Raw genomic sequence first — 13,375 nt, 5'->3', positions numbered from 1 at the left:
GTAAAATAAATCTTACAGGTTTAGGAAATTTATGTCAAATAAGGTTAAGGTTATTGAATTATTTTTATTATTTTTATTTGATTGTCGAACACAACGAAATCTAAATTGAATGAATGAACACAGAAGGAATATACATCTCTATGTGTTGATGCGTAATAGTAGGTATGTCTTTACAGGCGTAGATTTAGCATGGACGGGGGGACGCGTCCCCACCAATAATTTAACTCACTTAAAAAAAAATGTGCTGTCAATATTAATCTAGACACGCAGAAAGGGTTAAATCATGTTCTCTTCTCAAACTGTACCACCCCCAAAACACATGAACATTGTGATTAGCTGAGTTTTTTCAGTGTTGGATTCACCTGTCTGTGCCGCCCCCACCAATGTCAAAAGCAAACCTATGCCCTTGTGTCTTGCTATCATACTGAAGGCTATCAGAGAGCAGGTTTGATTAAACTGCACAAGGAAAGGTGTTAACAAACAAGCTAGCTCTTTTGTGATTGGTTTAAAAGTGTTAAGTCCTGCCTTCCTGTATCGGCTGTGAAATGTGATTGGTTGGTTTACGTGAGGTTGACATGCGGAGAATTGTCAAATGGAAACGGATTGGAAAGTGAAACAGAGACACACTGCTTATTATTTTGTGTTTGTTTTGAGTTTACTGTGTGTTTATTTAAATTACTTTTTTTAAATTCAGATAGCTGAAAATCCAATCTGAAGTGAATGTTGATTGGGACCATTAAATGGAAAAAAACACCAAAAGACTGTCAGGATTGAGATCCGAGTATGATGATGGAATCCTTGACAACCAGGTATCACCCAAATTAGTGATGTTTGGTGGTTCCTCTGGATTCATGTGAAATGCTTTTCATTTGCTCATGAATGAAAGTGCAGCAAAGATTTAAACGAGGCTTGCATCATGATATAGCAGATTGATCGCTGTGTTTCTCTAATCAGTGTGCATTGTGCAATGTACATTTCTATTCTAATTAAATTCTTTAAAGAGCCCATATTATACATGAAATAGGGTCATATTTAGGTTTTAGGGGTCTCCAACAACAGTCTAATATGCATGCAAGGTCAAAAAACACTTTCATGGTCTTATAATCTGCATTTATTTTTACCTAATTATCCCAGCGACTCCCATATGAATCGTTCAGCGATTCATTTGTTCCCAAACCCCTCCTCAGCGCGAAGCTAATCTGCGCTGATTGGACTGATGACAGCCTGCTGCGATTGGTCGAAACTGACAGCCTTCAGCGCGAGACAGAGTGAAATGCCCAGCATGTAATCAACAATATAAAAGTAGTCACAGTGCATACACGCTTCATAGTGTAAGGTGTGGATTTTGGCTGCCAGTGGGTGAATGTAAATACAGACGATGCACTTAAAAAAAACAGACGACAAACTATTTTATTGGGCAAAAACTCCAAGAACTGGCGAGGAGCACGTCACCCTCTACCTGCTCTTTTCACACAGACGCACACGCAAACACCTCCTCCTCCTCCTTGGAAGACACAGCACCAATAGAGAGGGAGACGTCCGCGACAACTCCCTCACCACCCGCGTCCTGAGTTATATCTGCGACACCCCACGTCCTCACTTTGCTAACGGGTCACTTTTGTTTTCACTTTCGGGTTGAGGGCGAGGTGATCGTCTTTAAACTAGAGCGGCAGTTCAGCTTGCTGAACCGGCCCTGCGCAACACACGCAACACACACACGCAACACACACACACACAACCCTCACCATTCGCCTAGACTAGAGCGCCAGTTCAGCTTGCTGGGTGCAATTTAGACAGCTCCCTTGAACCTGAGCTAAAATATTTTGAAACTTGACCGTTGCATGTGTGTAGGAACAGCTGACGATCCGTAAACAAAGCGGCACGCGTCGCGTTTTCAACGTGGCTTTACACGCGATACGAGAATAAAGAGATAACCTGATACAGTACACGTGGTTACAAGTAACAAAACACAACTAAATACATCATTTGCAAGCTAGAGTAAACGAGGCAACAGTTTTAATCGCACATACTTACACTGGTGAAATGTGGGAAGAAACTGATTCATGATCCACTGATCCTTGTTCTGACAGTCTTTACTGATCCTTCCTTTTACAAACCGATGAAGTCTTCTTTGTAAGCATGTAGTTTCCAGAATGTTATAATGCTGAGCTTTCATCTTTGGGTAGGCTGTCGATAGTATCCATCTGCACAGCCTGACTTCATTCCACCGGTGTCTGTGTGTGTCTCTGTGTGTGTGTGCGTGTGTGTGTGTGTTTGTGTGTGTGGGGCTTTTTTTCTGTGTTAGTGGGCGGGGACGCAGGTTTCAAATCTCCTGGGTTTGTGCGTGCAACTACTTGTGTTTCGTAGCTGCGTCATCGCGAAACACCTAATGACTCGTTATCAAGACGACTCGTTTGAAGCACTATGAGTCGACTCCTTTATAGATGAATCAATAGTTTTAAACACTGTACACTTACAGATTTAAGCCTTAGCTGGATATTTCACTTCACTTAGAGCTATGTTACACACTACATGAAAGGGCATTTTCAAAAACCCATAATATGGGCTCTTTAAGTGTTTTATTATTCCAAAAGGTTGACACGGTGGCTTAGTGGTTAGCACTTTTGCCTAATAGTCCTGTCTGGGCCAGTTGGCATTTCTGTGTGGAGTTTGCATGTTCTCCCCATGTTCACATGGATTTCCTCCAGGTGCTGTGGTTTCCCCCCGAGTCCGAAGACAGTGCAGGTGAATTGGATTGTAGGGATAGTTTACAGTTTAAACCCAAAAATGACCAGTCTGTCAGATGAAGTATAATGAGACAGTTTGCATTTTATCAGCAGAAGCCAGCTTCAACACTCGCAATGAGTTTGTAGGCTGCTCTGCTTTACAATTCAAAACATCAACAATTCATACTTCCAGATAACGTCATTAATTACGTCATACATAAAGGTGCTTTTAACCTGATTGGTTAAAACACAGACAGGCTTAGATAATGTCAATGTGTGTGTGTGTGTGTGTGTACAATATCTCAATATCTCAAGCATACAAACATCAGATCCCACTTTAGAGCTCATCTCAGACCTGTTAAGTGATAAAAAAAATGAATAGAACACACGCATGCATGCACACACACACACACACATACACACACACACACACACACACACACACACACACACACACACACACACACACACACACACACACACACACACACACACACACACAAAGTACAATCTGTTTCTTACCCAAGGCTAAGTGTACTCTCAGCTGTCTTTATCAAAAACTGGTATAATCTACAAACAACCTGGCAGCTTACATGCAAAGGAATTAACTTTAAAAGATTTAACACATAAAATGGTAAATATCACTTTAGACATATTTAACACAGGCCAATAACAATAGGAACAGTATGTTCCAATTCTTCAAGAGTCAAGGTCCACTCAAGAGGTCTCCATGACCTCTGACCTAGTTGGGAAGATCCAGAGAAAACAAATCATTTGGCAGACAGAAAAGCAATGACACTCATATTATTCTAGGGCATGACAATAAGGTTATCATATAATCTAGGCTCCTAAACATTAAACTTTATTAATAATCATAAAGGCATAATTTTTTTATTATGTGACATGTGCTACTTCATCCTGGAGCGGACATCCATCAGAAAATCCATGCCATCAGGATGAACTAAAAAGGGCATATGACTGCGTGTGTAAATTTGAAAGTGTATGGGTGGGCATCCGCTCCATAAAACATATGCTGGAATAGTTGGCAGTTTATTACGCTGTGGCCACCCCAGATAAATTAACTAAGCTTGAATGTTTTGGTGAATTCTGTGCTTTTACTCAGGTACTTCAAATATAGTCCATTCAATTCATAGGCTTCTGCTTGTGGCATTTAAATGTGCTGAATATGGTTTGTTTATAAAACTTTTGATATGTACAGTATAGATGTGTGGGTTCTGTATTCCTATTATAATATTATTGAGCTGTTTTGTTTGTAGTGCTTTGTCAAGTTGTTGTACGAATTTCATAATGAACAGGTATATTTTGACTCCTACACATTTTATTACAAAAGCTGAAAGACACAAACATCAAAACATCAAAAGCACAACATATCAAAATAACTTATTTAAAGGAGAGAGGGAGGGCAAGAGAGCTTGAGAAAAGAGAGAGAGAGAGAGAGAGAGAGAGAGAGAGAGAGAGAGAGAGAGAGAGAGAGACTTTGACTTTTAACAATCTTTATTTACAACCACTTTAACAAATTAATGAAAAATCACAAAAAGTAAAAAAAAAAAAAAGGAAAATAAATATATATATTTATTTATTTATAAGAGCTGGTTAACTCAAAATCATACACCAATCAAACAAGTATTTCCAAACAACCATTTTGACCGACTTCACAAAGGCATTGATTAATGCACCATTTAGATCTAAAAGTGTCCAAATCATCAATCAACTCACAATACGCATATTCTATTTTAATACGGGATTTCATAAGTTCCCTAAAAACCAAAAAAACATCAGTCAAACCCAGACCTGTCAGTTTCCTTTTCCGTGACAACTAAATAGCCAATTTTGCTTTTCCAAAAATAAAATTTAATAAAACATGGACTTGCATTTTGTTCCTGTTGTATTTAGGCCCATAAATAAAAAGACTGGGCGTAAAAACCTCTCCCAACATTTGACAGTATTCATTCAGTTGTTAAAAGAACATTTGTAATCTAGAGCAATTTAAAATAAGTGAAACACTGTTTCATCCACATTGCAAAAAGGACACCCCTCCCTCACCTGTGGATCAATGTGTGCTCTGTGTCTGTTTGTGGCTATTATACCATGCACTATCCTCCATTGAAGGTCTCCAGTCCTTTTATCAATGGGAGGTTTGTACAGAGTCCTCCAGCAACCTTTTAGGGAAGAATCTGATCCAAAAAGTGTCTGCCACTTAGATTCTTTCATGCTTTCAAGCATATGGAAATGCACTACTTTTACACAAAGAATATACAGAGTTTTTTTTCCCTGCCTCTTCAAAAAGACTTGGCTGAGGTGTTCTAAAAGAGAGAAGTTCTCCTTTTGTCTCCTGCCATCCTCCTGTATCCGCTGAAAGAATCAACTCTGGAAATACAGAACCGTCGTCCTCCAAAGTCAATCTAATGTCAATTGGCAAATTCTCCCGTATTTCAATCAACAGTCTCTCAGCCACCCGAACTGATCTCATGCCCAATCTTAAGGCTAAGGCCTCAGCATTTATCCATTGTCCTTCAGAAACCAAATGTACAATTTTAGTGATCTTTGCAGACCACAAAGCTTTTCTGAAAGAATCAGATTTTAAAATGTCCAGGTCCATAGCAGAATTAAAAAGGAGTGGTTCTTCTCTCGACCAGAGGCCCCGTATACTTCCGAGTTCTCTTGAAACCTTAAATCGTGACCATGTTCTCAGCAGTGATCTGTAAAAAGCTGTTAGGCCAGTTAAATTCAGCTTGTTAGAGTCCATTAAAAATAAGTGACGATCCAGACCCATGTTACCAGCTTTCTTCAAGAGTGCACAGGCAACTCCTTCCCAACACACGTTCTTCCCATAAAGCAACCTCTGAGCCGTCTGAAGTCTAAAAGCTTCAACTCTGCATCCAATATCCACAAGTCCTTGTCTGCCTTCCTGGATAGGCAAGTATAAAACCGATGCTGTCAGCCAGTGTTGTCCTGACCAGAAAAAGTCTATGAGTTGCTTTTGGATCCTTGCCACCAGGTCCTTAGGGGGCTCTAAAATCATCATTTTATGCCAAAGAGATGAGGCCACCAAATTGTTGCATATCAATACTCTCCCCCTATAGGAAAGCTGGGGTAGCAACCATCTCCAGCGAGGCAACCTTGCACACACTTTCTCCACAAGCCCCTCCCAATTTTGTTTTATAAAATCATCAGTGCCTAAAAAAAACCCTAGATACTTAAAACCCATTCTACCCCACTGCAAATTACCTTGAAGCATAGGACCATTACTAGATTGACCACACCATAGAGCATTACTTTTACTCCAGTTCATTCTTGCAGATGATGCTTTGCCATATTGTTCAATTGTATCTTTTAAAAATTTAACGTCACTATGGTCTTTAACTAAAACTGTTACATCATCAGCATATGCAGAAATCTTTACAGGCTCTTGGAGGTCTAGTTCAGAAACACTTAACCCAGTCAACCATCTTCTTAATTTACACAACAGTGGCTCAATAATTATACTATAGAGTTGTCCTGAAAGAGGACAACCTTGTCTGATACCCCTGTGAATTTCAATAAGAACACTAAGACCACCAGCAATTTTTACCATACATGTAGCCTTATTATAAAGAACTTTAACCATGGAAATAAAACTGTCACCAAAACCAAAAGCTTTTAGAGTTTCAAAAAGATAATTATGGTCAACTCTGTCAAAAGCCTTTTTCTGGTCTAGTGACAACAATCCAAGATTAATTTTATTTTTAAAAGCAAAATCATAATCATCTCTTACTAAGTGTAAATTATCCTTCCTTTTATACAGTATGATTGATCTTTGTGAATGATTTCATGCAATACATTATTCAGCCTGTTTGATAAACATTTTGATACAATTTTGTATTCAGAACACAAAACTGCTACTGGCCTCCAGTTTTTTAATAGGGTTAAATCTCCTTTTTTCGGTAGCAAAGTTAAAACAGCTCATTGACAACTGACAGGAAGAATCCTCTTTTTCATACATTCTTTCAGCACTTCATAATAATCAGCACCTATTAAAGTCCAGAATGTTTAAAAAAATTCAGAAGATAACCCATCTATCCCAGGTGCCGTTCCTGAAGAATGGTCCATAACAGCAGCAGTAACTTCTTCAAACTTAAAATCAACCTCCAAAAGTTCTTTTTGCGTTGAAGTTAAAGAAGGAATATCCTGTAGCAATTAATTTCTGTTTTGTTCGTCAGTGGTTTCAGCAGCAAATAAATTAGAATAATAACGTACAGCAAGTCTGCGCATCAAAACTGGATCTGAAGTGTCCTGACCATCATCATCTTTTAAAACAAACATCAGTTTTTCTTGTCCTTTTTTTTTCTCCAAGTTAAAAAAATAAGATGTTGGGCCATCCATGTCTTTTATGGTTGAGAAACGACTTCTTACAAGTGCCCCTTTAACTTTTTCATTTAAAATAGAACCTAACTGGTTCTTTTTTCAGTCCACAATTCTTGTAGGTTACCAGCATCATTAACAGTCATACTCTTTTCAATTTCCTCTATTTCCTTTTCCAATAACTCTATTGTTTTTTTAAAAACTAAGAAGATTGAGCAGCATATTGCTGACATAAAACCCTTATTTGCACTTAACCAATCTCCCACCATTGAATAATATTTTCATACAACCCCTTCTCATTCTTCCAAACCTCCCAAAAAGAATGAAATATTTCACAACAATATTTATCTTGCAATAATTTGTTGTTAAAGTGCCAATAGTAGATCTTGTGAGTCCTGTTTAACAATGTACACTCAACTGTGATCTGTGATCTGATAGGGATGAAGGAATAATATTTGCACCAACTACTCTATTTTTTACATTGTTTGATACATAAAACCGATCTAAACGTGCACCAGAAACCCTACCATCATTTATTTTTACCCAGGTGTACTGTTTTATTGAAGCATTTTGTTCTCAACACACATCTGAAAAATTTTGATTCTTTAAAACTCCAGCCAGACATGAAGCTGATTGCATATGTGGTTCTTCACCATTCCTATCATATTTAAAATCTAAAGTGCAATTCCAGTCACCTCCAATTATAATAAAGTCCCCATCTTGCTGTTGTCTTAAAAAACACTCTAATTTAGAAAAAAGCTTCAATCTATCTGCTCCATTATTTTGAGCATAAACATTAATAAACAGGAAAGTTATCATTAGAATTTGAACTTTTAGAGCAGAGGAAAATAATATAGCCACACCAGCGCTAAGGTTCGTCCCATGACTAAGCGCTCTCTCCCCTTTCCAACACAAACCCCATTCAGCTTCATTATTAAAATTACTATGGGTCTCTTGCAAAAAAACAATATTTAGTTGCTTTATCCTTATGGATTCTAACAATAAGTTTCTCTTCTTCTCATCCCTCAAACCATTTGTGTTTAAAGAACCCACCCTCAAGGTTTCCATATAGAAAAGAGAGAGAGAGAGGGAAACAAAGAGGAAAAAAAAGTAGTTTAAACATCATAATTATTTCGATTTTTCCCTTGTTTTTCCTATCTTTCCAGTTGACCGTATATTAGTTAAGTGTTTCCTCAGACGAAAGCGTTTCTGTTGAGACAACTCATCATAATTATGTTTCTTCCTAATAGACATAACTGAAGAGACAAATTTGTCTAAATCAGGAAAATAATTACCTATCTCAACACCGATTTTTCCTTTTGTTTTATCAAGAAAGGAATTAATTTGATCTAGAGTATATAGATCCTTATCAGCCTTCTTCACAACCTCAGACCATTGTTCATCATCTTCTCTCAGTCCATCATCAGTGCATTGTGACAACCCCTCCATTTCCTCATCAAAACTTTCCTTTAAACCACCTTCCTGTCCTGTAGCACTACTCTCACACACAACTTCATTATCACTCTGAGCTTTACATTCATCACATGTAGCGTTATTCACATCTGCATTGCTATCAGTACTACAGCCAGGTTTCTCCACATTGCCAGTAATATTAACATCCAGCTCACTCATCTCTTCCTGTCCTGTCATTTCGTCTCTCCCTTGAAATCTCAATGTGTCCGCGTTTCTCGTCTCATCTTGGGAAGAAGCGCTTTGCTCATTTTTATGGGGGCAAACAAAATGTTTGTGCCCCAAATCTCCGCATTCAAAGCACCTCATACTTTCTGTGCTGGCATATATCATGAAGGAGCTCTCTTCATGAATGATGCGAAAGGACGCTTCCAATGTGCGCTCTGGGGAGTTTAAAAACATGTAAACCTGCCGCCTAAAAGACAGAACATGTTTCAGCGTGGCATTTTTGCATCCGAGCGGAATCGCTTTAACAGGGCTAGTGATCTTACCAAAACATTGTAGTTCTTTTAGAATGGCCTCGTTAATTAAAAAAGGTTGAACTTTTCAGATGGTAACTTTTGTTGCTGGAGCGGATAGAGGGGTTATCGGAACAAACGCCTCTTTTACCCATATTTCGCTCACAGTCAATTCATTTATTAGTGATTAAGATTTTAAAAACACAACCACGGCCTTGTTCATCCGCGAAGCCGAGACGATGTTTTCAAAACCGACTTTTTCTCCTATTATCTGGAGGATATCCTCCACTGTCACTCCAGGGTCTGCCACACACCTGCATCCATTCCGAAATGACAGAGCTGACGCTCTTTGAACTTGAACAGACGACATACCGGCGTCTGTTAAGTTTTCCGTACGGGAAAAACTTTCTCTATACTGTCTATACTACAAAAAGGAAAAAGAAAAAGAGAAAAAAAGAATAGCTAATAAGAAAAGAGATAGAAAAAGCAATCACTCAACGCTCTCAAACACGCACTCAGCTACACCTCACGCTGCCAGCATGCACCAGAGAGAGAGAGAGAGAGAGAGAGAGAGAGAGAGAGGGCGGGCAGTGGACCCGCACAAAACAAATTACAACACAATATAAAGGGTGCAGTTAGGTGCGAGGAAGTAAATAAACTGTATGTATGTAAGAGAGTACAGGCATGAGTTAGCAAACTAGCTAACTGAAGGTCATAAGTAAGACTTCATACAGACTTGCCCTTTAGCATACCATTTACTTTTCAAATTTGTCAAATACAGAAATTATAGCAATAATCAATTATAAAAAATATGGAACAAAATAAATGCCCAAAGTATTAAATAGCACAAACTGAAAAAAATAATACACGTAATTAACAAGTTCTTGCATTTTAATGACTTGAATTTCAGGGTTTGTATTTTTAGGTCCTGAAATTTAACATATCTGTTTATTTAAGCTGTGATTATTTCAATGAAAAATATTTCAAACACGTTTTCATACTTATAAATTCAATAATTCATATTCAATTTCCAGATTTCACTTACAAAATATGCAATACCCTTTAAAAATACGATGTATAATATTAAAAAGGCAATTTTCAGTTCATTTTATTTCAGTTCAAATATTCGCTTCCATAAATTCAGTGGCTCAAATTCGACTGTTAAAATTCAACATTACATCCAGGAACTGCAGGAAATGCAATAGATTGCAGATTGAAGATCGCCAGCTGCTCTTTCACCAGCAGGTGGAGATGGAATAATTTAATATTTTAACCCAGTAAATTGGCGAGAAAAAAGCTAAGAAAGGCACAAAAGTAGCATTTAATAATAATGTCAATACCTTGGATATTATAAGTAATAAAAGGAGTATGAGTAAAATTAGTGAATTATGTTTTGGTCATCTATATTTGCCCTTTGTAACGGAAGCCAGCTGGTGATTGCGTAAGCCTTATTTTTTATTAAAAAAATGTACAAAAATGTATTTTATTAACACTTTTTATTATTATTATTATTCATTCATTTTCTTTTTGGCTTAGTCCCTTTAATAATCTGGGGTCGCCACAGTGGAATGAACCGCCAATTTATCCAGCACATGTTTTACGCAGCAGATGCCCTTCCATCCCAACCCATCTCTGGGAAACATCCATACACACTCACCCACACTCATACACTATGGAAAATTTAGCTTACCCAATTCACCTGTACTGCATGTCTTTGGACTGTGGGGGAAACCGGAGCACCCGGAGGAAACCCACGCGGATGTAGGGAGAACATGCAAACTCCACACAGAAACCCCAACCGACCCAGCTGATCCTCGAAGCGGCGACCTTCTTGCTATGAGGCGACAGCACTACCTACTGCGCCACTGCGTCGCCCTTTTATTATTATTATTATGCAACATAACTCTTTTCAATGTTAATAATAGCAGTTATTAATAATAATAGATATAAGTATAATTAAAGACCATTAGCTGATTAACTGCTAAAAATGCATTACTTTTTGTATTACAGATATTTTAAACTGTCAAAATAAAAATGCTCTATTAAAATGTTCAAATTATTTAAATAAATGTATGCAGTTTACAGTCAATAAAGCAATACATAAATATTTCAAAGAAGAGCAGGTTAGGCCTCAGATATCCATTGACGAGCAATTTACACCTAGTCTGACATCAGTGGAACCTTTTTCTTCTAATCTTATGTGTCTGCTTTAATAGCTTTTTTTTTCTTCTACTCTCTTCTTCTGTTTTTTTCTGCTAGCTGTGTGGTGGACGAGATGGATTTCTCTGGGATGGAACTGGATGAGGCTTTGAGGAAGTTTCAGGCTCATATCCGTGTGCAGGGAGAAGCACAGAAAGTGGAGAAACTGATAGAGGCATTCAGGTGGGATACTCTCTCTCTTACAGACAAGCATAAACAGCTTAATGTGTGAGAGAAAAATAAGAGCAGCTGATGGGATTCAGTATGTTTGCTTCACGACACTAGTTTGAGTCCAGGGGTGTGTGGTGACCCCTGATAAATGGGACTAAGCCGAAGGAAAATAAATAAATGAATGATGTGTCATTCAGCATAACGTGTATTTATGTAAAAATGAAACAACATACTTATTGTGAGCAGTATTTATTGAAATTGAAAAGTGATCATACACAGTATTTTTATTATATATTTGTATTTTTTATTATTGTTAACAAAACATACAGGCTTTGAAAACAATGTAATGAAATATATCAATTCAACTACCCCTTCCCCCCTGCCTTGCAGTCTCTTTAATTTGGAGTATCCAACGAATAGCAGTTAACAGAAAAACAAAAAAACAAAAACAAAGAACAGTATCAAGTATCAATTCCTAATCATTGTTTTGTGCAATAAACATGGAGATTTTGTCAGCAGCTGAAGTCCAGATCTTTAATCTCATTTGTACCAAGTTCACTCAAGCTGTGGATAATTCCAACATTATAATATCCTGAAGTTGTGCATACACAACATTATAATATTTTAAATTATCAATAAATTTACTGATAGCACATGTATAAACCATAGTGGCTTAAAGTAGAGTAGTAAAGTTTAAATTTGTATAATGGTCCAAGATATATCAAAATAAAAGCTTCCATAGATCACAATACATATGTCCTGGATTTCCTATGAAAATATGAACACTTTAGGAGAGGAGGGGGTGAATGTTTTGACAGACCTGCCCATCCTGACCACAATTGTGATAGCCCATCCGCGTTTCTGTGGGAGGCCCCGGCTCGATGCTGAACATTAAAGTGGTAATCCTGGAGCAATAAAAAACATCTGGTTACCTGAGCATTATTATTCTTTGCAGTAGCCATCCATTGGAGGGGTGCATGATCTGTTACAAGGGTGAACCATCTTCCTAACAGGTAATACTTCAGCTCCAGGATTGCCCACTTGATTGCCAGGGCCTCCTTTTCCACTGTTGCGTACTTGGCTTCCGCTGTTGTCAGCTTCCGACTTATATATACTATGGGGTGTTCTTTTTTGTCATGGACCTGGGAGAGGACCGCCCCCAGGCCCGAGTCAGAAGCATCCGTCTGGAGGATGAAGGGGCAGCTGAAGTCTGGTGCGTGTAGTACTGGAGAGGATGTGAGTGCTGTCTTTAGTGCCTGGAATGCCTTTTCTGCTTTTGGGCTCCATCTTATCCTCTCCGGCTGTCAACGGGCTGGCTAAGGATGAGAAGTTAGGGATGAAACATCTATAGTAGCCCGCTAATCCCAGAAATGCACGTACCTGGGTTTTTGTCGTTGGTTGTGGGGAGTTTTGCAGTGCTTCGACTTTGTTGTGGTTGAATGAGGCCTCTTCCTATATGGAAACCCAGGTACTTGGCTTCTTCTAGACCCAGATGACACTGTCCGGGGTTTGCTGTGAGTCCAGCCAGTCGCAGATCCAACAGCACCCTCCGCAGGCGGGATAGATGTTCTTCCCATGACTCTGAGTGGACAACCAGATCATCGAGGTAAGCTGCTGTATATGGCTGGTGGGGCCGCAACAAGATGTCCATCATTCTCTGGAATGTGGCTGGGGCCCCGTGGAGCCCGAAGGGAAGAACCCGGTACTGCCAGTGTCCTCCGGGTGTAGAGAATGCGTTTTTTTCCCTGACCTCTGGACTAAGGGGTACTTGCCAATTACCTTTGGTGAGGTCCAGTGTTGAAATGAATCGGGCTCCACCCAATCTGTCCAGCAGGCATGGGGTACCCGTCAAATTTGGACACTTCATTCAGCTTTCTGAAGTCATTTCAGAAGCGGAGGGTGCCGTCGGGTTTCGGTACCATCACTACGGGGCTGGACCACGGGCTACGTGAAGGTTCGATTATCCCCAACTTCAACATCTTTTCGATC

General features: G+C 38.8%; 1 protein-coding gene across 4 annotated transcripts in view; it reads left to right on the top strand.

The window, feature by feature from the left end:
- The window catches only part of iqsec3a (IQ motif and Sec7 domain ArfGEF 3a), a 176,626-nt gene that overhangs the window by 79,710 nt on the left and 83,541 nt on the right, over positions 1-13,375 (top strand). For all 4 annotated transcript variants that reach the window (XM_056455457.1, XM_056455460.1, XM_056455458.1 and 1 more), the window contains one exon: positions 11,276-11,398. In XM_056455457.1, coding sequence (XP_056311432.1) covers positions 11,276-11,398 — 123 coding nt within the window. The remainder of the gene's footprint in view (positions 1-11,275; positions 11,399-13,375) is intronic.

Source organism: Danio aesculapii, chromosome 4 (genome assembly GCF_903798145.1).
Source record: "Danio aesculapii chromosome 4, fDanAes4.1, whole genome shotgun sequence".
Taxonomy (NCBI): Eukaryota; Metazoa; Chordata; class Actinopteri; order Cypriniformes; family Danionidae; genus Danio; species Danio aesculapii.
This window is presented reverse-complemented; position numbering and strand designations above follow the sequence as displayed.